Raw genomic sequence first — 25,596 nt, 5'->3', positions numbered from 1 at the left:
TATACAGTCCAATGCGGGAGTTACACAATTTGCCACAGTGATGACAGGTAGTCCCAGGTGGAGCAGTCGTGTTATTTCTATGTCTCCTCAGCACTTCTTTTTCTTTCCTACGTTGCCTCTTGTCATTCGCTGTACGTCGGCGGTTTTCTTCAAAAGACAGGGTGTCATAATTGACTAGTGATCTCCAGGATGAACGGTCAAGCGCTAAGTTCTCCCAGTTATCAACATCAATGTTACATCTCTTCAATTTAGCCTTGATTAAATCTTTAAATTGCTTCCTCTGACCGCCTACACAGCGTTTACCTACTGATAGCTCAGAGTAAAACACTTGTTTGGGAATGCGATTATTGGGCATGCGAACTACGTGTCCTGTCCATCGTAGCTGGCATCTTAAAAGCATCAATTCTATACTGGTGGTGTGTGCCTCTTCAAGAACGCTGGTATTTGTGCGCCTGTCTTGCCAAGTTATTTGCAGTATTCTCCTCAAGCAACATTGATGATACTCTTCCAGCTTCTTAAGGTGTCAACTGTAGCATGTCCAGGATTCGGATCCGTAGAGTAAGGTTGGAACTACAACAGAATTGTACACAAGAATCATTGTTGTGATATTGACATCATGATTGCCAAAAACTCGAGATCTTAACTTAGGAAAGGATGCTCCTGCATGGTTAATTCTGTGTTGGATTTCTGAATCTATATTTGCGCTTGATGAGAGGGTGTTGCCAAGATATGGGAAGGTGTTTACAATTTGAAGGCTCACTCCATCAATTGCAACATTGATATCTCTTTGACCTTCTCCAGGGGCTGGTTGGTATAGGATCTGTGTTTTGCTGGTATTCAGTTTGAGTCCGATCTTGTTGTATGCAGCAGAAAAAAGCATTCAAGATTATCAGAAGCTCTTCTTGTGTCTGAGCTACGACAGCATTATCATCGGTGTACTGTAACTCAACTAATGCAGCAGACGATGTCCGAGTTCCTGCCTTTAAACGGCTCAAATTTAAAAGTTTACCATCCATCCTGTAAGTTATATGAATTCCTGGAGGGAGATCATCTCTGACAAGTTCTACGACAGCAGCAACATACAAGGAAAACAAAGTGGGGGCTATCACACAGCCTTGCTTAACACCGGTATTGATATGGAATGGCTCTCCTATAGAGCCGTTGCCAATGACAGCTGCCATCATATCAGTGTAGAGCAATTTCAAGATGGCAATAAATTTCTGCAGAAAGCCATATAGAGCTAAAATTTTCCACGAAGCTTCTTGGTTCACAGAGTCAAATGCAATATAAAGAGGTCTATTTTGTTCTCTACATTTTTCCTGGAGTTGACGAGCTATGGCTATCATATCTGTGGTTCCTCTAGAAGGCCTGAAGCCACACTGACTCTCTGGAAGTATTTTCTCCACCAGGGGTACAATATGATTTGCCAAGATTTGAGCAATAAGCTTTCCCAGGCATGACAGTAAGGATATTCCCCAATAGTTATTGCAATTTGTTCGATCCCCTTTTTTAAATATGGGAACTACCAGATTGTCTCTGAAATCAGGAGGCATTTCTTCTGTGCTCCAAATTTTGTCAATCAGTTCATGTATGTGTCTTATTAGTTCCTCACCTCCTTCTTTGAGAGCTTCCACTGGTATACCATCAGGACCAGAGGCTTTGTGATGCTTTGCTTGATTGACAGCATGCTTAACTTCATCTAGTGTTGGTGGGGAGCCAAGTTCTTCAATTGACGGGAGCTTGTTTTAATATATCATACACCTATTCATCAATAATCGAATCCTGACTCAAGAGGTCTTGAAAATGCTCTTTCCACCTATTCATGATGGAGTACTGATCTTTTAAAAGTGTACTGTTATCGCTGGACCAAAGAGGATTCCTCCCAAAGGCGGTGGGACCATAAACTGCTTTTGTCGCTTGGAAGAACTGTCGTGAATCTTTATCTGCTAGATATTCCAACTCTTTTGCCTTTGCTGTCCACCATGCATTCTTGAGCTCATGGGTTTTTCTTTGGACATTTTCTTTGGCAGTACTTATGGGTTGTTTCTTAGAGTGGGAGTTCATGTCCCTTCGCCATGCTTGCAAGGCTTTTCTCTGCTCTAAGATCAATGCTTCAGTTTCTTCTTCATTTTCATCAAACCAGTCCTGATGTTTTCTGGTCTTATATCCTACTGTTTCTTTGCAAGCATCTTAAATAGTGGTCTTCAGACTCTCCCAGTGTTGAGTTACATCAAGTTAATATTCCTTTGTCAAAGTCAGATAAAGGAGCTCTCTGTATTTTGAAGTAATTTCTGTATCGCCAAACTTCTCGGTGTCAAAAGTATATCTGAATCTCTTCTTTTGTTTCCTCCTCTGGGTGGACAGTGACAAATGCATCACTGATCTAATAAGTCCTACAGTCATCAGCTCCCGTCATTGCTTTGGTGATGAGAACATCGTGTAGATCTTGCTTGTGGACAATTACATAGTCAATAAGGTGCCAGTGTTTCGATCTAGGATGCTGCCATGATGTTTTTAAGTGATCGCTTTGGTGAAAGATGGTGTTGGTGATTATCAACCCATGCTCAGCACATTTTGAGAGGAGTCTAATACCATTGGAGTTTTTACTGCCAACTCCCTCCTTGCCAATGACACCATTCCATACTTTATGGTCCTTTCCCACTCTGGCATTAAAATCACCAAACAAGATGATTTTATCTAGGCGATTGATGTTCAATAGGATGTCATCCAGATCTGAATAGAATGTTTCTTTGATGTCATCATCAGAGTCTAATGTGGGGGCATATGCGCAAATTACTGTGGCATGCTGGTCACCATTTAATCGAAGTCTTAATGTCATGATGCATTCATTACGTCCAGTTGGAAGCTGCAGCAGGTTTCTGAGAAGCTTATTCTTGATAGCAAAGCCTACTCCATGTATTCGGTGTTTGCTGGTAGGTTTACCCTTCCAGAAGAAAGTGTATCCTGCTCCGTTTTCATTCAGCTGACCTTCTTCAGCAAGACGGGTGTCCTGGAATGCTGCTTTGTCGATATTGTATCTTCGTAACTCTCTACCCACAAGGGCTGTTCTCCTTTTGGGTCTCTCATTTGAAGGGTCATCATTAAGTGTTCTTATGTTCCATGTAGCAAAATATAATTTCTTTCTTGTTCGACCACATTGACGTGATACCATTGGACACGGCTATCAAATCGGCACTAGAAGTGGCTGACTATATTTAGGGCACCTTTTCTAGCCCCGTCCCCATATAAGGTGAACAGAGTGGACCCTAAATAGGACTGCTCAGTCGTAGATGCAGCAACCGAATTGCTCTACAGCCACAATCCTAAGCAAGACGACCGATCACACATCTACCGCCTACGTGCCAAGTTATCACTAGAGGCTTCCAGACATCACAATCCTGCCCCCGTCGCAACTTCCTGATCACCACAGGACTTTTGGAAGAGTCAATCCGTTGTTGGAAGACTGCTGTGCGTGAGATTCTTTTAGAGTGAGAGTGTTGGTGCACTGTACTTGATGACTTAGGAACTGTTTTCAATGGCAAGCCGATGCAAGACGATTGAAGGGTTCCTAGTCACTGCAGCCTTCGTCCGCCATTCCAGCCAAGGAGGGACTTACTGTCCTTACGCCTGGTCCACCGTTGAGGACTTTCTATGCCGTTGACCAAATATGGTTCATCCACCTTTAGGGGAAGTTTTTCATCCCAAGGGCAAGAGAGTGCCCTAAACTTGATGAAATTATGTGCCATTTCCTACACAAAGGCTTCATCAAACCTACTAAGGGAGAGCTCATCCGCCCGTAGCCGTTGGTTCTCCCCTAGTTTGCCAGGTTTGGTACTGGCCGCCTGACCCTCGGCCAGTACCGTCTACTGTCACATACGGTAGTAGGGTGATCCTGACCTGACACTCGTATCAACCATATAAGATAGACATGATACTGTATAGCTTTTGGGCTATACAGTATCGTGTCTATAAGTACGGGCCATGAAAGCATCAATGGCAACCAGATAAGATGTTTTGGAACTCCCATTTCCAATAACACTTGCCAAAGTTTCTCCAATTGAACACAGTCAAAGGCTTTCCTATAGTCTAAAAACCAAATGATCGTAGGAAGCCGGAATTCTTTTCTCTTTTCGATTAATTGTCTGCTGTTCAACAGCTGTTCTCTTCTGCCTTTTCCTTTGATGAAAACTGCTTGTTCAGGGGAAATCTGTGAACTAATACAATTTTGGAGTTGATCTTTCAAGATGTAAAATATGATCTTGCTAGCATATGAGATTAATGATAAAGTCCTATAGTTATCACATTTCATTGTTGAGCTCTTTTTATGCAAGTGGATGAAGATGGAGGTAACCCAGTCATCTGGCCATTTGCCATTTCTCCATATTTTATTGCAAATGTCTGTGATAATTTAAGCACCAATATTGCTTGTCTCTTTCAGTAGTTCAGCTGTTATGTTGTCAGAACCCAGTGTTTTATGCGGTCGCAACGAAGTGATTGCCCTTTTTGTTTCCTGAAGTAAGATGTCTGGTTCTTGTTCAAAAGCTTGCCATTCAATCATCGGCTGTACTGTCTTCTTTATACAACTCCTGACGGTACTCTTTCTATCTATTCAATACAATTTCAAAATCATTTATCCTATGACCATTAGAATCTTGTATGGACCATACATGAGGTTTGTATTTATTTGACAGCTGTTTTACTTTATGGTATATATCTCATGTCTCATTGTGATGGCCATGAGCTTCAATTTCTTCACAGATTCCTGACAGATACTTATGTTTGTCTAAGCGGCAATTACGTTGAATTTCACGACACAGCTCAAAGTATTTGTCTTGAATGTGCAAGCCTGTTTCTTTCAGTTGTTTCTGCTGTGCTATGAGCTGCATGTATGATCACTGATCCAACACTTATGATGACTCTGTATTGGAGAAGAATGTTTCATTGCAATGGTCACCATTTTCTGTTTGAGGTCTTCCCATGTGGACCCTTCATCAATACTGTGCTCCCTTCTAGTGTTGGATTTCCACACCAAAACTCCTTAAGTTTTCACCTTCGACCTTTTGCATTTTACAAGGTACACGGTGCATACCTCTGAATTTCAACCGGAACACCGTAAACAGTAGTTGGTGATCTGTGCCACAATCTGCACCAGGGTATGTTTTTGCATTGATGACAGAGGATTTCCAGTGATTGTTAACCAATATAAAATCAATCTGATTTCTATGAAGACCGTCAGTGGAGCACCATGTATACAGTCGACGAATATGATGTTGAAAGAATGTGTTGGTTACACATAATTCACATTCCGTACAAAACTGTAGTAGTCTCTCTCCACTATCATTTCGCTTTCCAATGCCATAATGGCCCATGATGTGTCTAAACTCACTGTCATTGGTCGTTTCTCCAATTCTTGCATTTAAGTCTCCAAGAATCACTGATATTTTCTTGCTTGGGATATTCTTAATTACATCAACTAATTCTTGATAGAATATCTCTGATTTCTTCTTCGCTCAGAACAGATGTAGGTGCATATACTTGAATGATATGGAGTTTACATGGTGCTGCCTTAAGTGTTAAGTGGATACTCATGTACATCCATCCACTAGATTTGCCAAATGCGGAGGGACAATTACTGCAACACCATTGGCACTTTCATTATCTGGTCCAGAAAAGTACACCGTATTACCCTTTGAGGAGCAGAAGAAGCCACTACCTTTCCAGTGTGTTTCAGATAGACCTAGCAAGTCTAGATTGTGATTTTCTGTTTCTTTCTCAATGATCTGAAGTTTCCCAGGTTGCAAGAATCCCCTTGCATTCCAAGTAGCTATTTTATTTTGGTGTTGAAGTGATGTTACTCCTCCCAGTCACACATTTCCCACACATGGCCTGGGAGTCTACCTTCATGTGCTCAGTCACCAATTTCACACCATTCAGCCTGGACCTGGGATGGCGCTGGTTGTCAACCGGATCGCTTGACGAATTCATTTCCAAATTAGCCATATCCATCAGAGGTTCTCTTGGGAAGGTAGTGTGGTAGTTTTCCCTTGCTTTCTACACCACAGTATCATGACCGTTCATGCTGATTCAGCAATGCCCATAATAATCCAGTGATGAGCCGATCCAAAGTCATTCGTTTTGCGCGTCATCCTGGTACTGATAGGTACTGCTGCCCTCTATCAGGGATGGATTCCAGCGGCATTTCCTCCACTGAGGGGGCCATCACTCCACCTAAAGGAGCTCATCCACCTAAAGCCGTTGACACCCTTAGGGAGTCGGGTTATTTACTTCAGGCCAACACTCGGCGTTGAGTCCTGGCTGTACGGTCTACTACATTACCGTAGCAGGGTAACCCAGGCAGACAGTAGCAATAAATACACAAATGCTAGGATATATAAACTGGAATCTGCAGTCAGCAAATACGGGAAGGTCAAGCGGGCCACGTAACGTAAGGTAGTTTCGACATCAAAACTACTTATTTACTCAAGTCAGAAGCATACAATAGAACTTTTTTTTTTTTTAAATCAAAAACTTACCTTAAATGCTCCTGTTGGTCATATTCATTTTAATTCTTAATTTGTTTTTCATTGTCCACATTACAGGTTCAACTTCGCTAGCAACTCACATAATGTTAGCCTCTGACTTGAGAGCCAACAGAGTACAGATGTATTTGAACTGCATCAAGGCACAATGAGGAAGTTACAACAAAAATACCTCCAGCACTAAAACTTGATCACCTCATATTTGAATTTCACCATGAACTTCTTTAACAAGCACTGTGTACAGTCGTGTGTCTACTATGATTGAGGATGACCCTATGTTGAAAGCTCATCTTAACTAGATATATATTACGTATTGATCAGGAAGATAATTAAATACAATTTGACAATTTGTAAAAAGTTCAACTGTCAACATGGATTGAACATGAGATTTATAGTCTGTAATACATTATGCTGGCCTTTAATGAAGAACAAACCTTAGCTTATCTCATGCCATTAAATAATCCCACGTCCTACATTCATTTAATGAACAATCAATAAATGACACCTAACATCATCCATGTCTCGCAGCACTGACTTTGAATATCTCATGAAAAAATAATGTATTCACATTTATTAAATATTATATAACCATGATAAATTTTAGATAGCGTTATTTGTGCAGAGATATAGACTCTGCAGAAGATACTCTCCTTCATGAAATTATCAAGGCCAGTATGATCCACGGACCTTGTGATAATTTAAATAACAGAGTACCCTGTATAAAAGAAAGGTAGCTGCAGCAAGAAGTTTCCTTGACCTCTCACCCAAGAAACTCAAACAGCAGAAGATGAATACCCACAATAACTATGAAGAGCTTCAGGAGATGTTGGTTTCTCTGTTGAAATCAGTGGTGTGACCCTTGATAATGGTTGGGTAGTGCCATATAACCGTGTTCTTTCATGCAGTTTTGGTGCCCATATTAACGTAAAGAACTATAACTCTGTGAAATCTATCAAATACATTTAATGTTTTTACAGGGACCTGATTATTTTAACCTTAAATCAAGATTTCAGTAGAAATCACATCATTTCCAGAGATCTTTTTCTGTGTTGACATAAATTGTACTATCACACATTACTTACACAGTGACAGCTATGAAACAAAACACCCTGTACTGTATTTACAACTTTGTATGGTTTGTGCTTGTGTTAAACTGCCCCTGCTATCTGAGCAAGAGACTTGTATTGCACTTTGGCTCACATTGCCCTAACACATGTGTTCCTTGGCACTATCATCAGATAACAGACCTATGCTATTTGATGAACCCATCCGAATTGCAATAACATTACTTATATAATTTTTTTTCATGAAAATGATCATTGTAAATAATAAAATAAATGTCCCATAATTTAACATGTTTTTTCTTAGAAAATTACAGAGATCCATTAATTTTGTTGGTCAGTGTAATTGCACACCTCTTAAAACTTTGTCTCCCTCTATGTCTCTTAGTTGGTTAAGAAATTGTTTTCAATGTTATTCAGGAATATGCAAGCTACTTTTCCTGATAATGGTGAGCCCATGGTTAATCCTTCCTTTTGATAGGTTTTTGACAATGAAGGCAAAACCGCTTCAGTTTGAGGTTGTTCTTATAATGTTATACATTATTTTCCATAAAAGTCAGGAAAGATACTGAACTTGCCCAAAAACACATTAAAATCAATATGAAACAGCAATTGGTTTGTTTGAACATTTTTGTGGACATTTTCCAACTAGTGGCTTACTTATTAGCATGTATTTTCTAATACCAATAGTTTGAACACGCATATTCAGTTTCATTCTAAAAAATTGTAATTAATTTCCGAAGGTTATAATAACATTGTCATTAAAATGGTGGTGTAAAACGGCCACAGTTGGATGTGTATCGGAGTTAAACATCTCACCCATAACCAAAATGAATAGAAATAAATATTTGAGAATTTTAACATGCCCTTAACTCTAAATCTGGTTTGTCCTAGTGTGAATTACATTAAATCAAATATAAAATTGCACCGCCCTTATGGAATAATTTTTGGGACTGGAAATTTCTTCCATTAATTGCAGGTTCACGCTAAATTGAGGTCATGCAAAATATGTTAATAAAGAGACAACATTTAGTCTTGAAAATGAAATGGATGAAGTGAAACTCTATGAAAATGGTCAATACATCAGCAGCTCCAAGGCTATATGGAGAATGCTGGTTTTCCCATCCATGAGAGTTTTCTGACAGTCGTCCATCTCGCTGTGCATCTAGGAAATGGACCGCATGACTATTTTAACCCAAATGACTCCAATAACTTAATAAATATGATTAACAATCCACCTAAAACTACTCTTTTAGCATTTTTTGACTTATGCAAAAGAGATGATTTTGCAAAAAACACTTCTTTATGTTGACGTTCCCTCTTACTGTATATGGAAAAATAATAGATGTGATAGAAATTGTGAATGTGATGTCAATGGCTGGCTGGGAATAAAGAAAGGCCAGGCTTTAGGCAGGCTATATACCATCCACCCTAGTAAAACCGAGTGCTATTCTCTGCATGCTATACTTCATGAAGTCAGCGTCTCTAAATCTTTCTTGGAATTAAAGACTGGTAAATGCATGATTCAACCCACATGCCAGTCAGCACATAAGGCTCAAGGCTTGCCAGAAGGCAAAAGGCACTGGGATGCAACAACAGAAGAAGCTGCGCTTTGTCATTCTCTGTTTAGGTTATGTGAACTTTTTGCAATAATGGTGATATTTTGTCCATTGTCATATGCTTTAAATCTTTGGGAGAAATACAAGGATAGCCTTTCTGACGATATATGGCACTGAGTGGAATTGGAATTAAAGCATGGAGATGTTCACCTAATTTTAATTGAAGTATATAATACATGTTTGGTTTGTCTTGAAGATACAGTGCTATCTTTGGGACGCCTATGTCTGCAATGGTACAGTTTACCCCAGCATCAAGATGTGAGCAGTCTTACAAAACAGGGGATACCTCAAGGAGATCAGCTATGATCCAAATATTTTAGCACAGATTGTAAGTGCTAATAAAAATTTGTTAAACGATGGACACTGATGAGACACTTGTCATAAATCTTTATTGCCAAGAATGTGAAATGATCATGGTATAGCTTTGGCTGTTGCTTCTTTCAGGCATTGCTGCATAATCTTCTGGAAGAAGGTAAAACTACTCTGTCTGCTTTCAAACTCCCCTTGAACATGATGTGAGAAGACACACCTATGTGTTATATTTCCAAATGGAGTAACAGAACGCGAGAGTGTAAGCCAGTAATTTGGGAGAATGCTCAATGGCCCACATGGGCAGATTCGAGGTTTTCAGTAGATCATTACAAGGTATTGCTTGATGGGAGAGATCGCTGTGCTATTAGCTGGAGAATTTTGGCAAACATTAACCCATCACTCCTAGGAGTACATGGACAGGCAAAGTCAAATCGTGGCTAAGGGCTTCATATTTATGGCTACATGTCTGGAAACTTGCACTTCATAAAAATATGAGATACATCTTTTGGACTTTTTGCTGAGATGTTACTGGAAACAGGTGATGGAAATTCCCCTTCAGTGGAAGCTGAAGTCACCATCCCCTCAGATTTGGGTACAGCAGTTTCCTCCCTAACAGAGCTAATTTCTAGAATATATCTGGATATAAGTAACATCAAGTAGAAGCCCATGGAATGATGGTACAACTCCTAAGAATGACATCCAATTAAAAGATCTTTGAAGAACAAGATGTTGAATACAGGTCTTCTGACTCGGTGATCCAAGTAGAAAACATGGACCTGTAGAATTTATTAATAATCTGAATCCTTCCATCACATATTCTCGTTCTTAAAATCAGAGCACCTGTAATGTCACTGAGAGATCTTAATCCATCTAAATTATGCAATGGAATTAGGCTACACGTAAAAGCATTGCATAAAAACATTGTATAGGGCCCAGCAATCACTGGCTGTACTCGGGAAGAGGATTTTCATCCCAAGAATATCACTAACCCCAATGGAATATCTGTTTGAGTTTAAAAGAATACAGTTCTCTCTTAAGGTATGCTTTGCCATGGCTATTAATAAATCTCATGGACAGTCACTGAACATGGCCAGCATCGACTTAAGAGAGGACTGTTTTCCACATGGACAGTTCTCTCACATGTTCCAGAGTTAGCTCTGCCAGTAGCTTACCCCAAAAGTTAACACAACAAATGTGTTTTATTTCAGTGGGTTTTTATACTTTAGGAATTTTCTGTTAATATCTTAGTGCAGGAATGATTAGTTTTATCAAATTATGAAATCCACACAAGCAAAGCCACAGGTAACAGCTAGTTTTCCTGATGATGATGATGATGATGTGATGCTTGTTTATAGGGGCCTAACATCTAGGTCATTGGCCCCTAATCATACTAATTAAGACTAAATGTAATAACAATTTAAAAGTCCAAAATTCATCCATTGACCAGAATTCAAAATGTGATGATGAAGAATGTATGGACGAATATGAATTTAAAATCATGTGGATTCATCTCGTTGCTGAAAGTTAAAAGTACTGTAATTCCAACATCAGTCTACTGACTAGGATTAAAAACAGACAGTGATGAACCATCAGTAGATCTGACCTTCAATGGCCCTCCTTCTCAGAAACTACAGTAACTTATCTTAAAACAATATTATACACTGACCAATAGACTGCTTCCAAAACAGGTGTTCCTCATATAGTGCTACTAATCAAAGGTAACCTAAGCCTGTGGTGTTCCGCATATAGTGGTACTAATTGTGGTACTGTAAACCCATTATGAACCACATCTACTGTTGCTAGTAATCACAAACCTATTGTGTACCTAACACAGTGGTACTACTCACAAGTAAAGGCAAACCCATGGTGTTCCTAGTGTGATGGTACTAATCACAAGTAGTCTCATGGTTCTAATTCAACCATCCTTTGGTTTTCCCAATTAGTTGCCTCTTATGACAGACAGAGGATACAGTGGGTGTATTTTTCATCTGCTTCCCCCACCCACAGGAGGTCCGAGAGAAAAAATAGGAGAGGATCTGACACTTCGAAAAATGAAGTAGGGGAGAAAGAAAGACAAGGGCCACGAAGGGCGTGAAAATGAAAGACTCCCCAGGCGAAGAGTGCTCTAATACCGTTGAGGTGGGAAAAGAACAAGAGTTGACCAGGAGGGAATGGACAGGATAGATGAGAGTGAGAAGCCTGGCACAAGTAAGTGGAAGCAATGTCAGGACTCAGCTAAGGGCCTTGTGATCACCAACCCATGCTCCCAAGTTGTTGCCCCTTTTAGTCGCCTCTTATGACAGGGAGAGGGGTACAGGGGGTACTAGTTATCCTATAAAGCAGTGAAGCAAAATTGAAAGTTGCCATGTGAACTGCAAATTGTTTCAACAATTTTCTTCATTATTTAAACCTGTATGTTGGAATTAAACACTTCACATATTTTTTGTCTCTTTACAGATTCAGTATGAAGATTTGGAAATCATATGGCTTGGAGGTTTATGCACACCTAAAGCATACCTTACTGCTGTCAGGCAAGTGGTATGTAAACTATACGGTTGGCAATTACCTGGAACACGCTGGCTTACATCTGTAACAACGTACGCCTCTTACAAGGATATTTTCATGGAGCTTACACGGGTAATTTCATATTACCAAATCAGTACTAGAATATGTCATTTTAACAATATTCAATTTATTGAAAGGCATGGTCAACACATTAGCTTAGCTGCTTGTTGTAAAAGCAGTGCACCAATACTACCGTTCGGTTTCATTACTGCAGTTTCTTGATGCTTGTTTTTCTCGCCATTATTCTCCTCAGAAGAAATTCAAATTATTATTCAGGAGTCAGCGATAATTTTGACTATCACTTGTCTTTAGTTTATCCAGAAGGGAGCAAATGTTTCAATACTCACTTGTCTCTCATTTAGATCAGATCAGTATTGATTGATTGATTGATTGATTGATTGATAGATTTTTTGAGTCAATATGAGCTCTGTTATAACGTAATACTGTTGCGAAGGTGGGATTTCAATAGGTGTAAGGATTGATATTGATAACCTCCATCACCCAAAAGATAATCATTAGCTATTTCTGTCATCTCGAGCCGTGCTCTCACCTGAGAATTGTGAAATATAGTGCTATCATGAGTCGAACCTGGGCTTCTTGCTACTATATCTGTAACTGTATTTTGGTTGATTACACAAATAACAATAAAGAATGAAATTTCAACATTAGTAAAAAACTTACAGTACATTCAACAAAAGCATCGCAGCACAAAATCTAAACAAACAGGTTAGGAAACATGAAAAACACGGAAAGCAGCAGAGGTGATGGAACGTAGCTTTTTGCTATGAAAGAAAATAGAGGAGGTAATTGCCCTTGGATTACCACATTTATTTTTTTGTTTTAAAGGAGACAAAGTCAGAAACTCAAAAATGAAAGACTTTAGACACATAGCTTTTATAAGGTATGATTGCAGACATGCGCAACACGCTTTTAAAAATTTTGGTCAGTAAATTCAAACCTATACCGTAGAAACCCTAATCTGACGATACATGTCAACAAAAATGAGGACTAATCCCATTCTACACAAATATAGAAATTAAAGCAAACATGGAGGTGCAGTAAACTTGCATCATTATCTAAAACTCTTGAGGTAATGTGAATAGATTTTCCATACTTATGCAAGGTGACACAGAACTACTGGGAGGTAAACCCGAGGGATAATTACAACATAATACAAAGGTTAATAAATGGGTATTGCCTCCAAACAAATAGTATATGATCTCAGCTGAGAAGCTAAGTCATTTGGACAAATTTAGTGGTGAACGTGAAATTCGAGGGCAAACTCCTGCAGAAGAAAGAGATAAATTATCACCTTTCAATGAAGTTAAAAACCAAAACAAAGGTAGAAACAGTGCTTACCCTGAGACCGAGTTTTCCATGAGGGGACCAAAGTCGAGCACGTCCGCTCACATAAGATCATCAGACCCTCAAAGACCAAATGCTACCACACTCCCACCGAAGAAGCGGGGTAAGATCGAAAAGCAGGAAATTGTGCAACTAACAAAGGGAACCAATCAGTTTGCAGATTTCACCTTCAACTTTCACATTCACCAGTTACATTTACTTTAATTTCTCTAATCAAAAGTCTCTTTTTTCTTGCTGACACAGTAATAATAAATGTTTGTTAAAAGTCTTCATTTACACAACAGGAAACGTGCTTCCAGAGCTGCTCGTGTAGGTGTAGTATGTTTCACAATAATTGACCAAAGACGAAAATATTGAAATCCTCACATAAAATGATATTTTGATACAACCCATAAATAAGAGTTTTAATGATATGGATAGGTCCAGGTTTATGAGATTGAAAAAATTATTCCAAGTCCAAAAGTCCAAACAGAATAAAATGTTACACAAAATATAATAACTTTTAATACTCGTACAACAAAATAAGACATTTGAAATCAATTCCCACTGCTGTCTTTATACTGCCACATGATCCCTTATCAAGACATTTGAACCGCTCACAGTTTGCACGGTTAGAGAGAAATAATCTTAACATATCCACAAAGACGCACATAAAATGCTGTCAGTTGGTACAATGAATTTTATTCACATATATACACAAATTAACACACTCACATAACCTTAATCACAGTATCACAATAAACACTTCACTTGGAGACTAGCAACAAAGCCACCGTTATTGAAAGCAACTAAAACAGTTGACTGTGTACAAACATGTCACTTCAGTATGGAGACTGTGTTTTACTGCATGTCACGAAGTCACAAGTATATTCCTTGCTACACCTTAACTCATTAACCAATAACTTCCAAACAATAACTCACTCTTACCGTCAAGAACGTCCCCTTATATATGTGCTGGCCAGACTTCTAGAAAGTTATGTTACAAAAAAACTACCTTCTTGAATATTCCAGACTGTTCAATACATAGATTTCAATGTATAGAATATTTTCCATTGTTCTCGTGTCTATACCATTCTGGAAGTTACAGTATGTTTCACAATTATGGAATACAATTTATATATACAGGTATGAATAAATTACATAATATTAATTTACAGCTATTTACATTAACTGAACTCATATGAATATTTATGTACAGCACAGTTCATGACATAACCCCACAAACAACGTGATCTTATCATAATAATAATACAAATACCTTCATGACAGAACCTCACACACAATACAGTCAATTGACTACGTAAATAATGTAACACTTCTCAGCTATACATACAATTAATAATAATAATAATAATAATAATAATAATAATAATAATAATAATAATAATAATAATAATAATAATAATAATAATAATAATAATAATAATTTGAGCTCGATACTTGTATTAGTTACCCATGGGTGAGAGAATATTGTTTTCAAGTTATACCTGTTATCGCACTTGCGTCAATCTTTGCTGTTTCTAAATACCTCCCCATTTTCACCTCTGGTAGACTGTATTCTCATAAGAGTGCAGCCTAGCACACCCAATACCTGTGAAAGCTTCCATAACCTCTCTTTGTTCCCATTGCATAAATGGGAGATTAAGGAACTGTGGCGATAACGAGGCAACTACCTCAGAGAAACCTTGTGTATTATGTGGCATGCTGTCGTTGACAGACATCATGAATCACACGTTGAAATGTTCCACTTCCATAAAACCCAATTGTTATTAGAAGGCGATATCGGATAGTTTCTCCCAGTAGGGAATTCCAATTGTTCACCAATTATATCTAAAATATAACTCACTGTTTTCCTTCGTAATTAAAATTCTCTCTGGAACAAAGCATTGCTTAGTTGTTCAGATAAATCCTGCCCCTTCTATAACTCTCCCTTCAATCCTTGCAAATTGATTAAGATACTGGAATATAATGTGCAGTTGTTAAGCTCCATATTGGAATCCTTAGCACAGAACAGAAATAAATAAAACTTTACCACAGTTTTCTTAGTTAACCACTCCTTCATGGGCGATAAACATTATACTGCGGTGGAACATCAATAAACTGCTTTGTGCAGAAGAAATATGACTTTACCCTGGTAATTATGAGGTTTACCATGGTATTCTCTTTACCGAGGTAGGTGCACTCTGGCCTAACATCTTGAACTACTTGTGTATGCTTGACCAGAGAAGCCATTCACATTTCTCCGATATTTGTTACGTAAAATAATCAATGGCTATCCAACGTACTTCCCTATACACATTCCCCACCCAACATGCTATCGGCATATTCATCACGTGTCCCATCCACAGCTAATGTACATCAATGCTCTATCTTTCACCGTCTCCCACCTTTTGTAAACTGACTACCAAACATCTAAAGGTCTATATTCACACCTTTTACATGCTTCAAACACAAAATTAAAAGATAACTTTGAAGTCCTCTCCAGACTTACATTTTCTTTCGTCCTTCGAAACCGTGACCTTTCATCTTGGTAACTCTATAATCGACCCTGCCAGTTGATATTGTTGTTACCTTAGTATACTTATTTAAATTTGTTATAATATTAGTGTGAAATGGCCCTCCATTGGCTCTGATATGGGATTCTCTCCACACTACAGCAGTGGGGATTTTGGGGAAATTTGCCAACGTTTATTGAGAACTTCATGTCCCTCCATCTCTTTCGAGTCCGAGAAGGGAATGCATTTTGTCAATATTACGTTCAGGAAAATGGAGTACCTCAGGGATCGGTACTGAGTGTCATGCTGTTCGCAATCGCCATCAACGGCATAGTTGCCGCTGCTGGGCCTGCAGTCATTCCTTCGCTGTATGTAGACGACTTAGCTCTACATTACAGCTCCGGAAGGGTGGCGTTTGCTGAGAGACAGCTACGGCAAGCTATTAACCGAGTCGACAGATGGGCCCTGCAACACGGTTTTCGATTTTCAGCAGCGAAAACCTCTGTTTTATACTTCTGTCGACGTCGGCCTGTGCATCCCGAACCAGAGCTCCGTTTGCGAAACAGTGTCTTACCAGTGGTTGACACCTGCAGATTCCTGGGTCTCTATTTTGATAAGAGACTTACGTGGCAGCCCCACATCCATCAGTTGAAGGTTGCCTGCATGAAAAGACTTAACATGCTTAAGTTTCTCAGCGGCACTTTGTGGGGGGCTGAACGTGCGGTACTGCTACGATTTTACATGGCTGTGGTCCTCTCCCGGATTGACTGTGGAAGTGCGGCTTATGGCTCAGCATCAAAATCTACGCTGAGCCTTTTAGACAGTATTCACCATAGTGGAGTAAGGCAGGCAACGGGTGCTTTCTGTACTAGCCCCATTCTCAGCCTACTCGCTGAAGCGGGAGTTCCACCTTTACGGATAAGGAGGCAGCAGTTCCTCTTCACGTACGCTGCCAAAATTCTTGAAATGCCGCTACATCCAAGCTATCAATACATCTATCGTACACAATACCACCAGCGGTGCGAAGACCGGCCGAATGCCACACGGCCGGTTGGGTTTCGGATTGATAGTTTGTGTCATGATTTGAATATTGATATCGGTGGTTGTCTTGAATGAACTCTTAGCGACGTATCTCCGTGGTTGGTTCTGCGACCGGATATACGTCTAGATCTGCTCCGTGGACCCAAGGTGAACATGGATTGCTCCGTTTATCGGAGGTATTTCCAGGACTTCGTTCACCAATATCCGGCTGCGAGACTTATCTTCACGGATGGTTCTAAAATCGGAGATAAAGTTGGTTGCTCTTTCGTCATTGATGATATGAGCATGAAGATCTCGCTCCCTAAAGTGTGTAGCATGTATACTGCAGAGCTTTACGCCATCTTAGAGGCTCTGCAGTTTGCACTGCGTGATGAAAGAAGCCACTTTCTTATGTGTACCGATTCGTTAAGCTCTCTGCAGTCTATCGAAACCTGTTTCTCGCAACACCCACTGGTGCAGCAGATACATGACCTTCTAGCCAGGTTAGGGGATGCTGGCACCAGAATCACTTTCACGTGGCTTCCAAGCCATGTTGGGATTGCGGGAAATGTACTTGCGGAAGAAGCTGCAAAGGAAGCTGTACTTTTACCTCCAAGACCTGTCAAAGTACCTGCTAAGGATATTTGTTCTCAGCTACGTCGAACCATCTTGGCGTCCTGGGAATCGGAGTGGCTAGATATCTGAACTCCCAACAAGCTGAGAGCAATTAAGAAGACAACTACCGTGTGGCGGTCCTCTTTCCGACCTTCACGGAGAGAGGCCATAGTATTGTGCAGGCTGAGGATAGGTCATTTACAATCCATGCACTCTTATCTCCTGAAGAGGGGAGACCCCCCCCCCAGTGTGTTCTTGTGGTGCCGACTTCACCGTGGCCCACATCCTCACAGAGTGCGCCGATCTCTCTGGCCTAAGACGGAGCCTCGGCCTGCAGGAAACACTCGAACGCATACTAGCCGATGACGTGACCACTGCTGATCTCGTCATCTGCTTTATGTGCGACAGTGGACTCATCAAGGGTATATAAATTACAAGTGTAGTGTTAATCAGGGAGCGTACATCCCCTTTTGATATGTTAGTAATCCTTTCGGCCTAATTCTATAATTGTTTTTTGTTTTATTTTGTACTGCGTTTAAACATTCCTTTGTTGAATAAATAATTTTGTTTTATATTTTAAATTTCTTTTCCACTCATTTGTTCAGAGAGGATGATTACCTCGTTGTACTTCCTCTTAAAACAAAAATCACCACCACCACCACCACCATTGGCTCTGTCTAATAATTAAATAAATAATCTTTTCAACAGAGGTTATATGTAGAACCATATTCTTGTGGGAGAGAGTCAAATGTGGTTATACAATTTTGCATATACTGGTTTTTTTTTTTTTTTTTTTTTTTTCATCTCATCAGAGGGTCATTTACAGGTATTCTGTATTTTGACTTAAAACCAAGAACTAAAAATATTAATGTCCATTTTCAGCCATCTGCCAAATATTTGGTTAACCTGTGCCATGAAGATGACGAAAAATACATTCAATTCTATGCAACTCTTGGAGCATCAGAAATCAAGAAGTTTCCCTTTAATGAAGAGAAAGAAGAGGTGAGTAACACAATCTGGATGAAATTTTGATATAAAAGACAAGGTAATAGAGGTTAACCTGATGAGAGAGCCACGTTCACATGCGGCATGATCGTATTGCTCATAACGGTTTTTAGCAGCTAACCTGACTACTTCCATGCATGTACTACAATTTATGTCAGTTATGGGAGCATTAATTTTAGTCATATTCCCAGTATCTTCATTTGTAAAATTGTAATTCTTACTTCCATTTTCATTACTGTGATGTAATATTAGTGAATATTTCACTTGTTATGGCAGTTTATGTACATGCTAACAAATTACTCTTTCAGCGACGTTACCGTATGTTGGATGGATTGTACATGGAAGGTGCACGTTGGGAACGGGAACATCATCAACTCACCAGCCAGCATTTCCACATATTACAAGAGCCAATGCCTCTGATTGGAATCCAGTGTGTAAATGCCCCCAATTTGGAGAAACCAGAATTAGATGAATATGACCCAAACAAAGTAAGAACATTATAAATTTAATATTTTTCTGATAAAATGCCATTGCACTTTGTCTTGTGGTATGGGCTAGATCAAATTCATTACTTGGCTTTGACGATATGAATGTGACCGAGGTATGAGCGCTGCTAGTAACGCCATTCCTTACGCAGCCAGTTCCTGTTATGAATGGTGAGCAAATATCACTCATAGAGTTGCTTAGTGCATGCGTTTAAGTGGGTTTGGCAGACTGATATGTAATAGCAACTTCTGGTATAGTTAGGATATTCAGTAATTAACAGCAGTTTTTATCCTGTTAGGGGTTGTAGGATAAAAAATAGGAGTACGACTAAGTATTGTAGTGTAGTCGTATATTAACTACCTTATTGTTGTGTGATCTTTGAGTACTATCCCAGACAACATATCTCTCAGTACATTTACTTTTGCAAATAAGTTATTTTATTTTCATTTTCATTTTTTCTGTAAAGAATGGCTAAAGAGCACGAGTGTACGAACTGTAGGTGTGGTGAGGCATTGAGGGGTATGAGAGAGGAGTTGGAGAGTTTGAGGGAGATAATTAGGATTCATTCTGGTGAAAGAAGAATTTGTAAGCTACAAAAAAGTTAAAGATGAGACACATGAAATTCTAGGTGTAAGGCTCATTTCTAAAGATAATAGGCAACTTGATATATTTGGAGTGTACAGACCAGGAAAGGGTAGCACTGACACAGATTCAGAATTAGTTGATAGGATAGTCGGCTATGTGGGAAACGACATGGAAAGAAATGTGATTGTAGCGGGAGATCTGAATTTGCCAGATGTCAATTGGGATGGAAATGCGAACGAACCATCAAAATTGCCTCCATATTTCGATACTTTTTGCGGGTAGAAATGAAAAATTTAAACACCTCGTGATTTTTCCTTTGGTTACAGGTTAAAAGCTATAATTTAGCCAAATTTCAATTTTCTAGTTCGTCTGGCAGATTGTCCCGCCATCTTGATTTGGGGGAGGAGGTTAAAAAGTAGGACTTTCAGGAAACCTTTAAGCCCATAAAACCTATTGGTTAACATTTTGGATAAATATATCCGACTATGTTCTAATGCTGAGCCCCAAATTTGAGACTCCCAGTGAGGCCCCTGAATTTATCAGCCACTCTGGTGCCAAGTTTTAAGTTTCTGGGATGCCTGAAAGTGCCTCGTTAATTCATGTCTATTTTAATTTTTATACCTTAACTTACAGTACATATACAGTATATATAGATCGTTCCAAACCAACTTCCATTTATAAATATAGATTATATGTATTTCACCCCCTTTTTAGGAGTTCTAGGGGCGTCCTGTCCCCACAGTATATTTTCCAGATAGTAGGTAATATTTGTACGCCTCCCACCCCAAAGCGGGCCAAAGTTGTACTTTAAAAATATCCGGAGTGACACTTTTCATCTCAGCAACCCCGAAAAGTATAGATTTGACACTAGTTTTGATTATTTTCATATATCCCTAATAACACCTCACCCCCACACCAAAGGGGACTGAAGTGTACTTTAAAAACTTCCGGAGAGTCACTATTCATCTCAGCAACCCTGAAATCTATAGATTCATCACTATTTTCAATTATTTTTATATATCACTCCCCCTTGCCCCCCACTCCAAAGGGGGCTTCAGTTGGACTTTTAAAAATCCGGAGTGTTACTATTCATCTCAGCGACCCCAAAATCAATGGATTTGACGCTTTTTTCAATTATTTTGATTTATCACTCTCCCCTCACCACCCATCACGAAGGGGGTTGACATGTACATCCATTTTTATATATATAGAATAAAATATAACAATAGTGTAGTTAATAACACTCATGGTATTATGGCATTTACATCTATCATTTCATTTACCTACTTACTATAATGTATTTCTCTGTTTTCAAGATATGTTTTAAGGTATGAGGAATAATAATACTGTACAACATTTATTTTTATAATTAATTGATATATATGTCTATGTCACAATATCTGTACGTATTATTTGATCTTTCACTTAACCTAAAAGGCCTCAGTCCACATTACCACGGATAAGCAGGGTTCTCCTGTAATTAATCATTCAACCTTATGTTTTACATCACGTTGATGATGCTTAAGGAATATGAAATCCCACTTCTGAGTCTAGTTCATATGGTTCTAATTCCCAAAAATAAATGTAACCTGTCTTTTTATTTTTTAATTACAAATTTTCCTCTTCAATTTTTAATATTTTCAATTTATGAGACTTGATGCTTCATTTCAGCTACCTTTCACTGTTCCTGTGTACTTGAGTTCACAACGCAGACACAAGAGTGGGGAAGGTTTGCTGCTTGACATGCGACTGTGTGCCATGCAGAAGGCACAACAAAGAAAATGGATAATGAAGGGCATTGCCCTCGTTCTCAACTCAGACTAGCCCACTACCAGCAGTAAACCACAGTCTCAATTACGTTCTTCATTATTATGACAAATTACTTGTGACACAGAATATCATGTGAAATACAAGAAAGAATGCAATTGCATGTTGGAGTTGACTAATAAACTTGTTCCTGTATTCGAATTTCAACAAATAAACAAACATGTTTTTATAAATACTGTTGTTTTGTTGGTATCTGTTCAGTCTAAAACCTGAGCTTCATATACTATCTGTCTAACCTAGGTTAATTTATTAGTCAGTAGGTAAAATTTAGCCCAAATTTTTATTTGATGTTTAAGGTATAAGGATGTAGTATTTGACCTGAATTCTCTCATGGAGAGATACTGTTCAATTCCTTCCATGGGAGAAATTTTAACAGGAGGAATTATGTTCTATGAGAGAACATTTCTAATCGTCACATTGTGAATCAGCAGTATATGACCAATTCAAATGCCTGTTGTTTTCATCAGCGAAAGGAACATGGGAATATCTTGACATAGATAGGATTGCAGGAAAATAAAAACCCATACTCTCACTAAATACATACATATATACTCACAGAAGAAATACATAGAAATATGTGTGCTGTGCTTCACAATTGATGCACAGATCTATACAACTGAACTATCAACACTCACTATATTCCATCAACTGAACTCGCTGAAAACCAACTACAACTGACTAAACTGTATTCAAACAAAGTACGAAGTAGATCACTACTAACCCACTGTCATGGTGCTCATATAGTTGTATTGTATTGTATTGTATTTCATTTCACCCAACTGACAATACACGTCAATAATCATATTTACAGTAATAAAGGATAAAACAGTAATATACATGCCGTGAGAAATAAAGAGAAATATACAATGTGGTAAAGAGGCACAAATTTAATAAAAAGGTGATACATAAGTTAATATTCAAGAGCTAAGTATTTTTCAATGGAATAAAAACATTGGTTAGAAACAAATTTGAATAATTCTTTCTTAAATTTTGTACATGGTTTTATATGCTTAATGTAGTCTGGCAATTTATTAAATAAATGAACTCCTGCATAACTCAAACTTGATTCATATAGCTTAATTTTGTGTGGTTCTATGAGCAGGCTGTGTCTATAGTTGATCTACGATAGCTCGTTACGTAACAGTACTACAGATGTAATTCCACTGACTGTCTGAGCTCTTGTTACATTGCACTCACACGTGAATAATATATCACTCTGGTTACTTAACTATTACTGACTAACTCCAACAGATACTCCGGCTATTGAAACATGAGTTGCTATGTCCTGGCCTTGCATATCTCGTAGGCAGTGGCTCTGCCCACTACGTCCAGTCACTAGCTTGATTTAAGTATTACGAATCAAATCAAAGGTAACTTAATGATAAACGGAAATGTGAACTATTTTATTGGGAGGGGTTGTTTATTGCTTAATTGGTCCATTACTATTCTTAATACAGGTATGCAAATGATTTAGGGAACAATATAACATCAAAAATAAGATTGTATGCAGATGACATAATTGTTTATAGGGAAATAAATAACATAAAGGATTGTACAGAATTAAGGTTTCTTGACAGTATCCAACAATGGGTTGATGAGAATAATATGAAGGTTAATGGAGGCAAATCAATTGTCACAACATTTTCAAACAGGAGCTTAAAAACTGAATTTAAATATACCTTGGATGAGGTAACTGTCCCAAAAGATGGCAAGTGCAAATATTCAGGTTTGAGATTTGAAATTAATTTGCACTGGAAGGGTCATGTCGATGACATTGTTGGGAAAGCATACAGAACGTTACATGTCATAATGAGGCTACATAAAGGATGCAACAGAGAATTTACCCATTATTGCATAGCATCCGAAAAATCGGACGTAATAAAAATAAAATTGTGTTATATTTATGCATGGTTTTAAGCCTGCGATACTTTCTTGTGCTTCAGAAAGGCTGTAGCTAACATGAACCAAGAATACATGATTCTTTATCATTACCATTTATTGTTGAATCACACTTATTGCGAGCATGGCAGCAAGATAGTACAGAGTTTTGTGCAACAGTCAAGATTTGTATTTATAAATTAACAAATATCCCCAATAATTGTAAACTTTGATATGGACCATATTGTTGACACTTCTATGATTCTACTGATACACAAAGATGTCAATTATGTCTTATTATTGACACGACACAGGCTTGTAAATATAGCTGTCCTGAAAATCGGACGCTATGCACAGGGAGTTCAACTGTCTCAGACATTTGTATTCCTTTACTAGTTTGTGGTGAGTGAAATATTGTAAGTTTTGGAAGAAGAATTGACATTTAGAGAGGAGCAACACATCAAACCTCCTGATGTTAGGTGTGAAACGGTTGATGATAATGACAGATGAGTATGAGAGTAATCTAAATTATCTAGGTAGAAACCTACTTGTGAGTGCATATGAAGGTCAAATTGCTACAATAAAATATAAAAAAGGGAAGGCTAGGTCCAGTGGTAGTCAAAATATTGCTGAAAGTTTACAGATGGAACTGAAAAACCAGAAAACTGTGCAAAAGGAAACTCTCATATGAAAATAGATTCATACATAAGATTGCGCCAGTACCCCTGTTTCCGATATCCCTGATAGAAAATCAAATAATTAGTAGGTCAAATTGTAATGCAAAAGGAGCAACCCCAAAGTGGACAAGATCACAATCTATGTGTCATTTAGTGACTGACTCCCCTCCATCATATCATGCGCAAAATTGGGAAATTCCACTAAACTTTTTTTCTGCCAGTGGCTATAGGATACCTTTCCACCTTTCCCAGCGTATACAGCAATATAAAATGAAAGGCTGAAAGAATTTGGACTTGGAGGAAGTGTAGTCCTACCTCTTACTTGTGCAGGTGGAACTGAATCAAACAGGGGACATACAATATTCTTTGATGACTGCTTTACATTCCTGGAAATGGTAAGACATCTGGCTTCAAAGGGAATAAATGCAACAGGGACATTTCAAGCAAACCAGAGAGAGAAGTGCCCCCTTAAAAGAAAGGCGGACAAGAGAAAGAAAGATATCATACGACTGCATTAGTTTTGGTGGTGATTTGCTGGTGCACTGGAATGACAACTGTGTTGTCACTGCTGGTACGAACTACAAACAGGTTAAGGTAAGCAGTGTATCAAGGTGGACCAGCTTAAAAAATATGCAAAGTGTCTGTACCGCAATGAAAGCGGTTCAAATCATATAGTGGCATCCGAAGCGTGGATCAGCTTGACCAGTTTGAACTTCACCTGAAATGCTTCTGTGGATATCATAATCAGTAAGTACATAACCGTACATAGTGTAGGACCTATAGAGTATTGTGATAAGTCTTTGGTAGAAATTGTAGATCTACTTTACAGTGTAAATTGGATTAGAAAAGCCAACTCTATAACACTGCCTAGCTGCATAGCGTCCGATACATCGGATGGCCGGTGTAAATAAAACTATCACATGTATGATCTTTCTGATTGTTAGAACATGTTTCTGCAATTATTAAGAATATAAATGTGTAGATTAATTGAAATAAAACAAAAAATAACTTTCAAGAGAAAAGTTACTTAAGTATGGTTTGCCCATTATTGGAATATGCAGAGAGTATTTGTGATCATCACCAGGAATAGATCATGGTGCACAGAGGGAAGCAGCAAGATTTATAACACGGGATTTCACAAGAAAAGTAGTGTATCAGAAATGTTAGAGAAACTTGGGCAGGAATCTTTAAGTAAGAGGAAGGAGAAAACTAGACTTATAGGATTATATAGAGCCTACCCGGGAGAGAAAAGCTTGGGAGGAAATCTGTGAGAAGCTTCAGTTAGAAAATAATATTGGCAAGGCTGATCACAAGTATAAAATTAGAGGGGATTTTAGCAGAAATTATTGGGATAAATTTTCATCCATTGTGAAGGGCGCGAATAAGTGGACCAGATTACCTGGGGAATTGTTTGATCCATTCCAAAATCTGTACAGTTATTCAAGAAAGGAATAAACAGCAACAGAGAAAATAAATGTTAGAGGGCATTCGACCTGTGTAGATTAATATAAATAAAGAATATTCGTGAATAAATTAATTCCATCCCC

At 38.5% G+C, this 25,596-nt stretch overlaps 1 protein-coding gene across 1 annotated transcript in view; it reads left to right on the top strand.

Annotated features, from left to right (window-relative positions):
• Positions 1 to 21,644, top strand: part of LOC136874212 (dynein axonemal heavy chain 10) — a 350,423-nt gene extending 328,779 nt beyond the window's left edge. The window contains exons 27-30 of the mRNA XM_067147852.2: positions 11,989 to 12,168; positions 18,474 to 18,593; positions 18,905 to 19,084; positions 21,339 to 21,644. Of these exons, the coding sequence (XP_067003953.2) occupies positions 11,989 to 12,168; positions 18,474 to 18,593; positions 18,905 to 19,084; positions 21,339 to 21,491 (633 nt within the window). The 3' untranslated portion in view covers positions 21,492 to 21,644. The remainder of the gene's footprint in view (positions 1 to 11,988; positions 12,169 to 18,473; positions 18,594 to 18,904; positions 19,085 to 21,338) is intronic.
• Positions 21,645 to 25,596: the final 3,952 nt, after the last annotated feature.

This window comes from Anabrus simplex, chromosome 5 (genome assembly GCF_040414725.1).
Source record: "Anabrus simplex isolate iqAnaSimp1 chromosome 5, ASM4041472v1, whole genome shotgun sequence".
Taxonomy (NCBI): Eukaryota; Metazoa; Arthropoda; class Insecta; order Orthoptera; family Tettigoniidae; genus Anabrus; species Anabrus simplex.
This window is presented reverse-complemented; position numbering and strand designations above follow the sequence as displayed.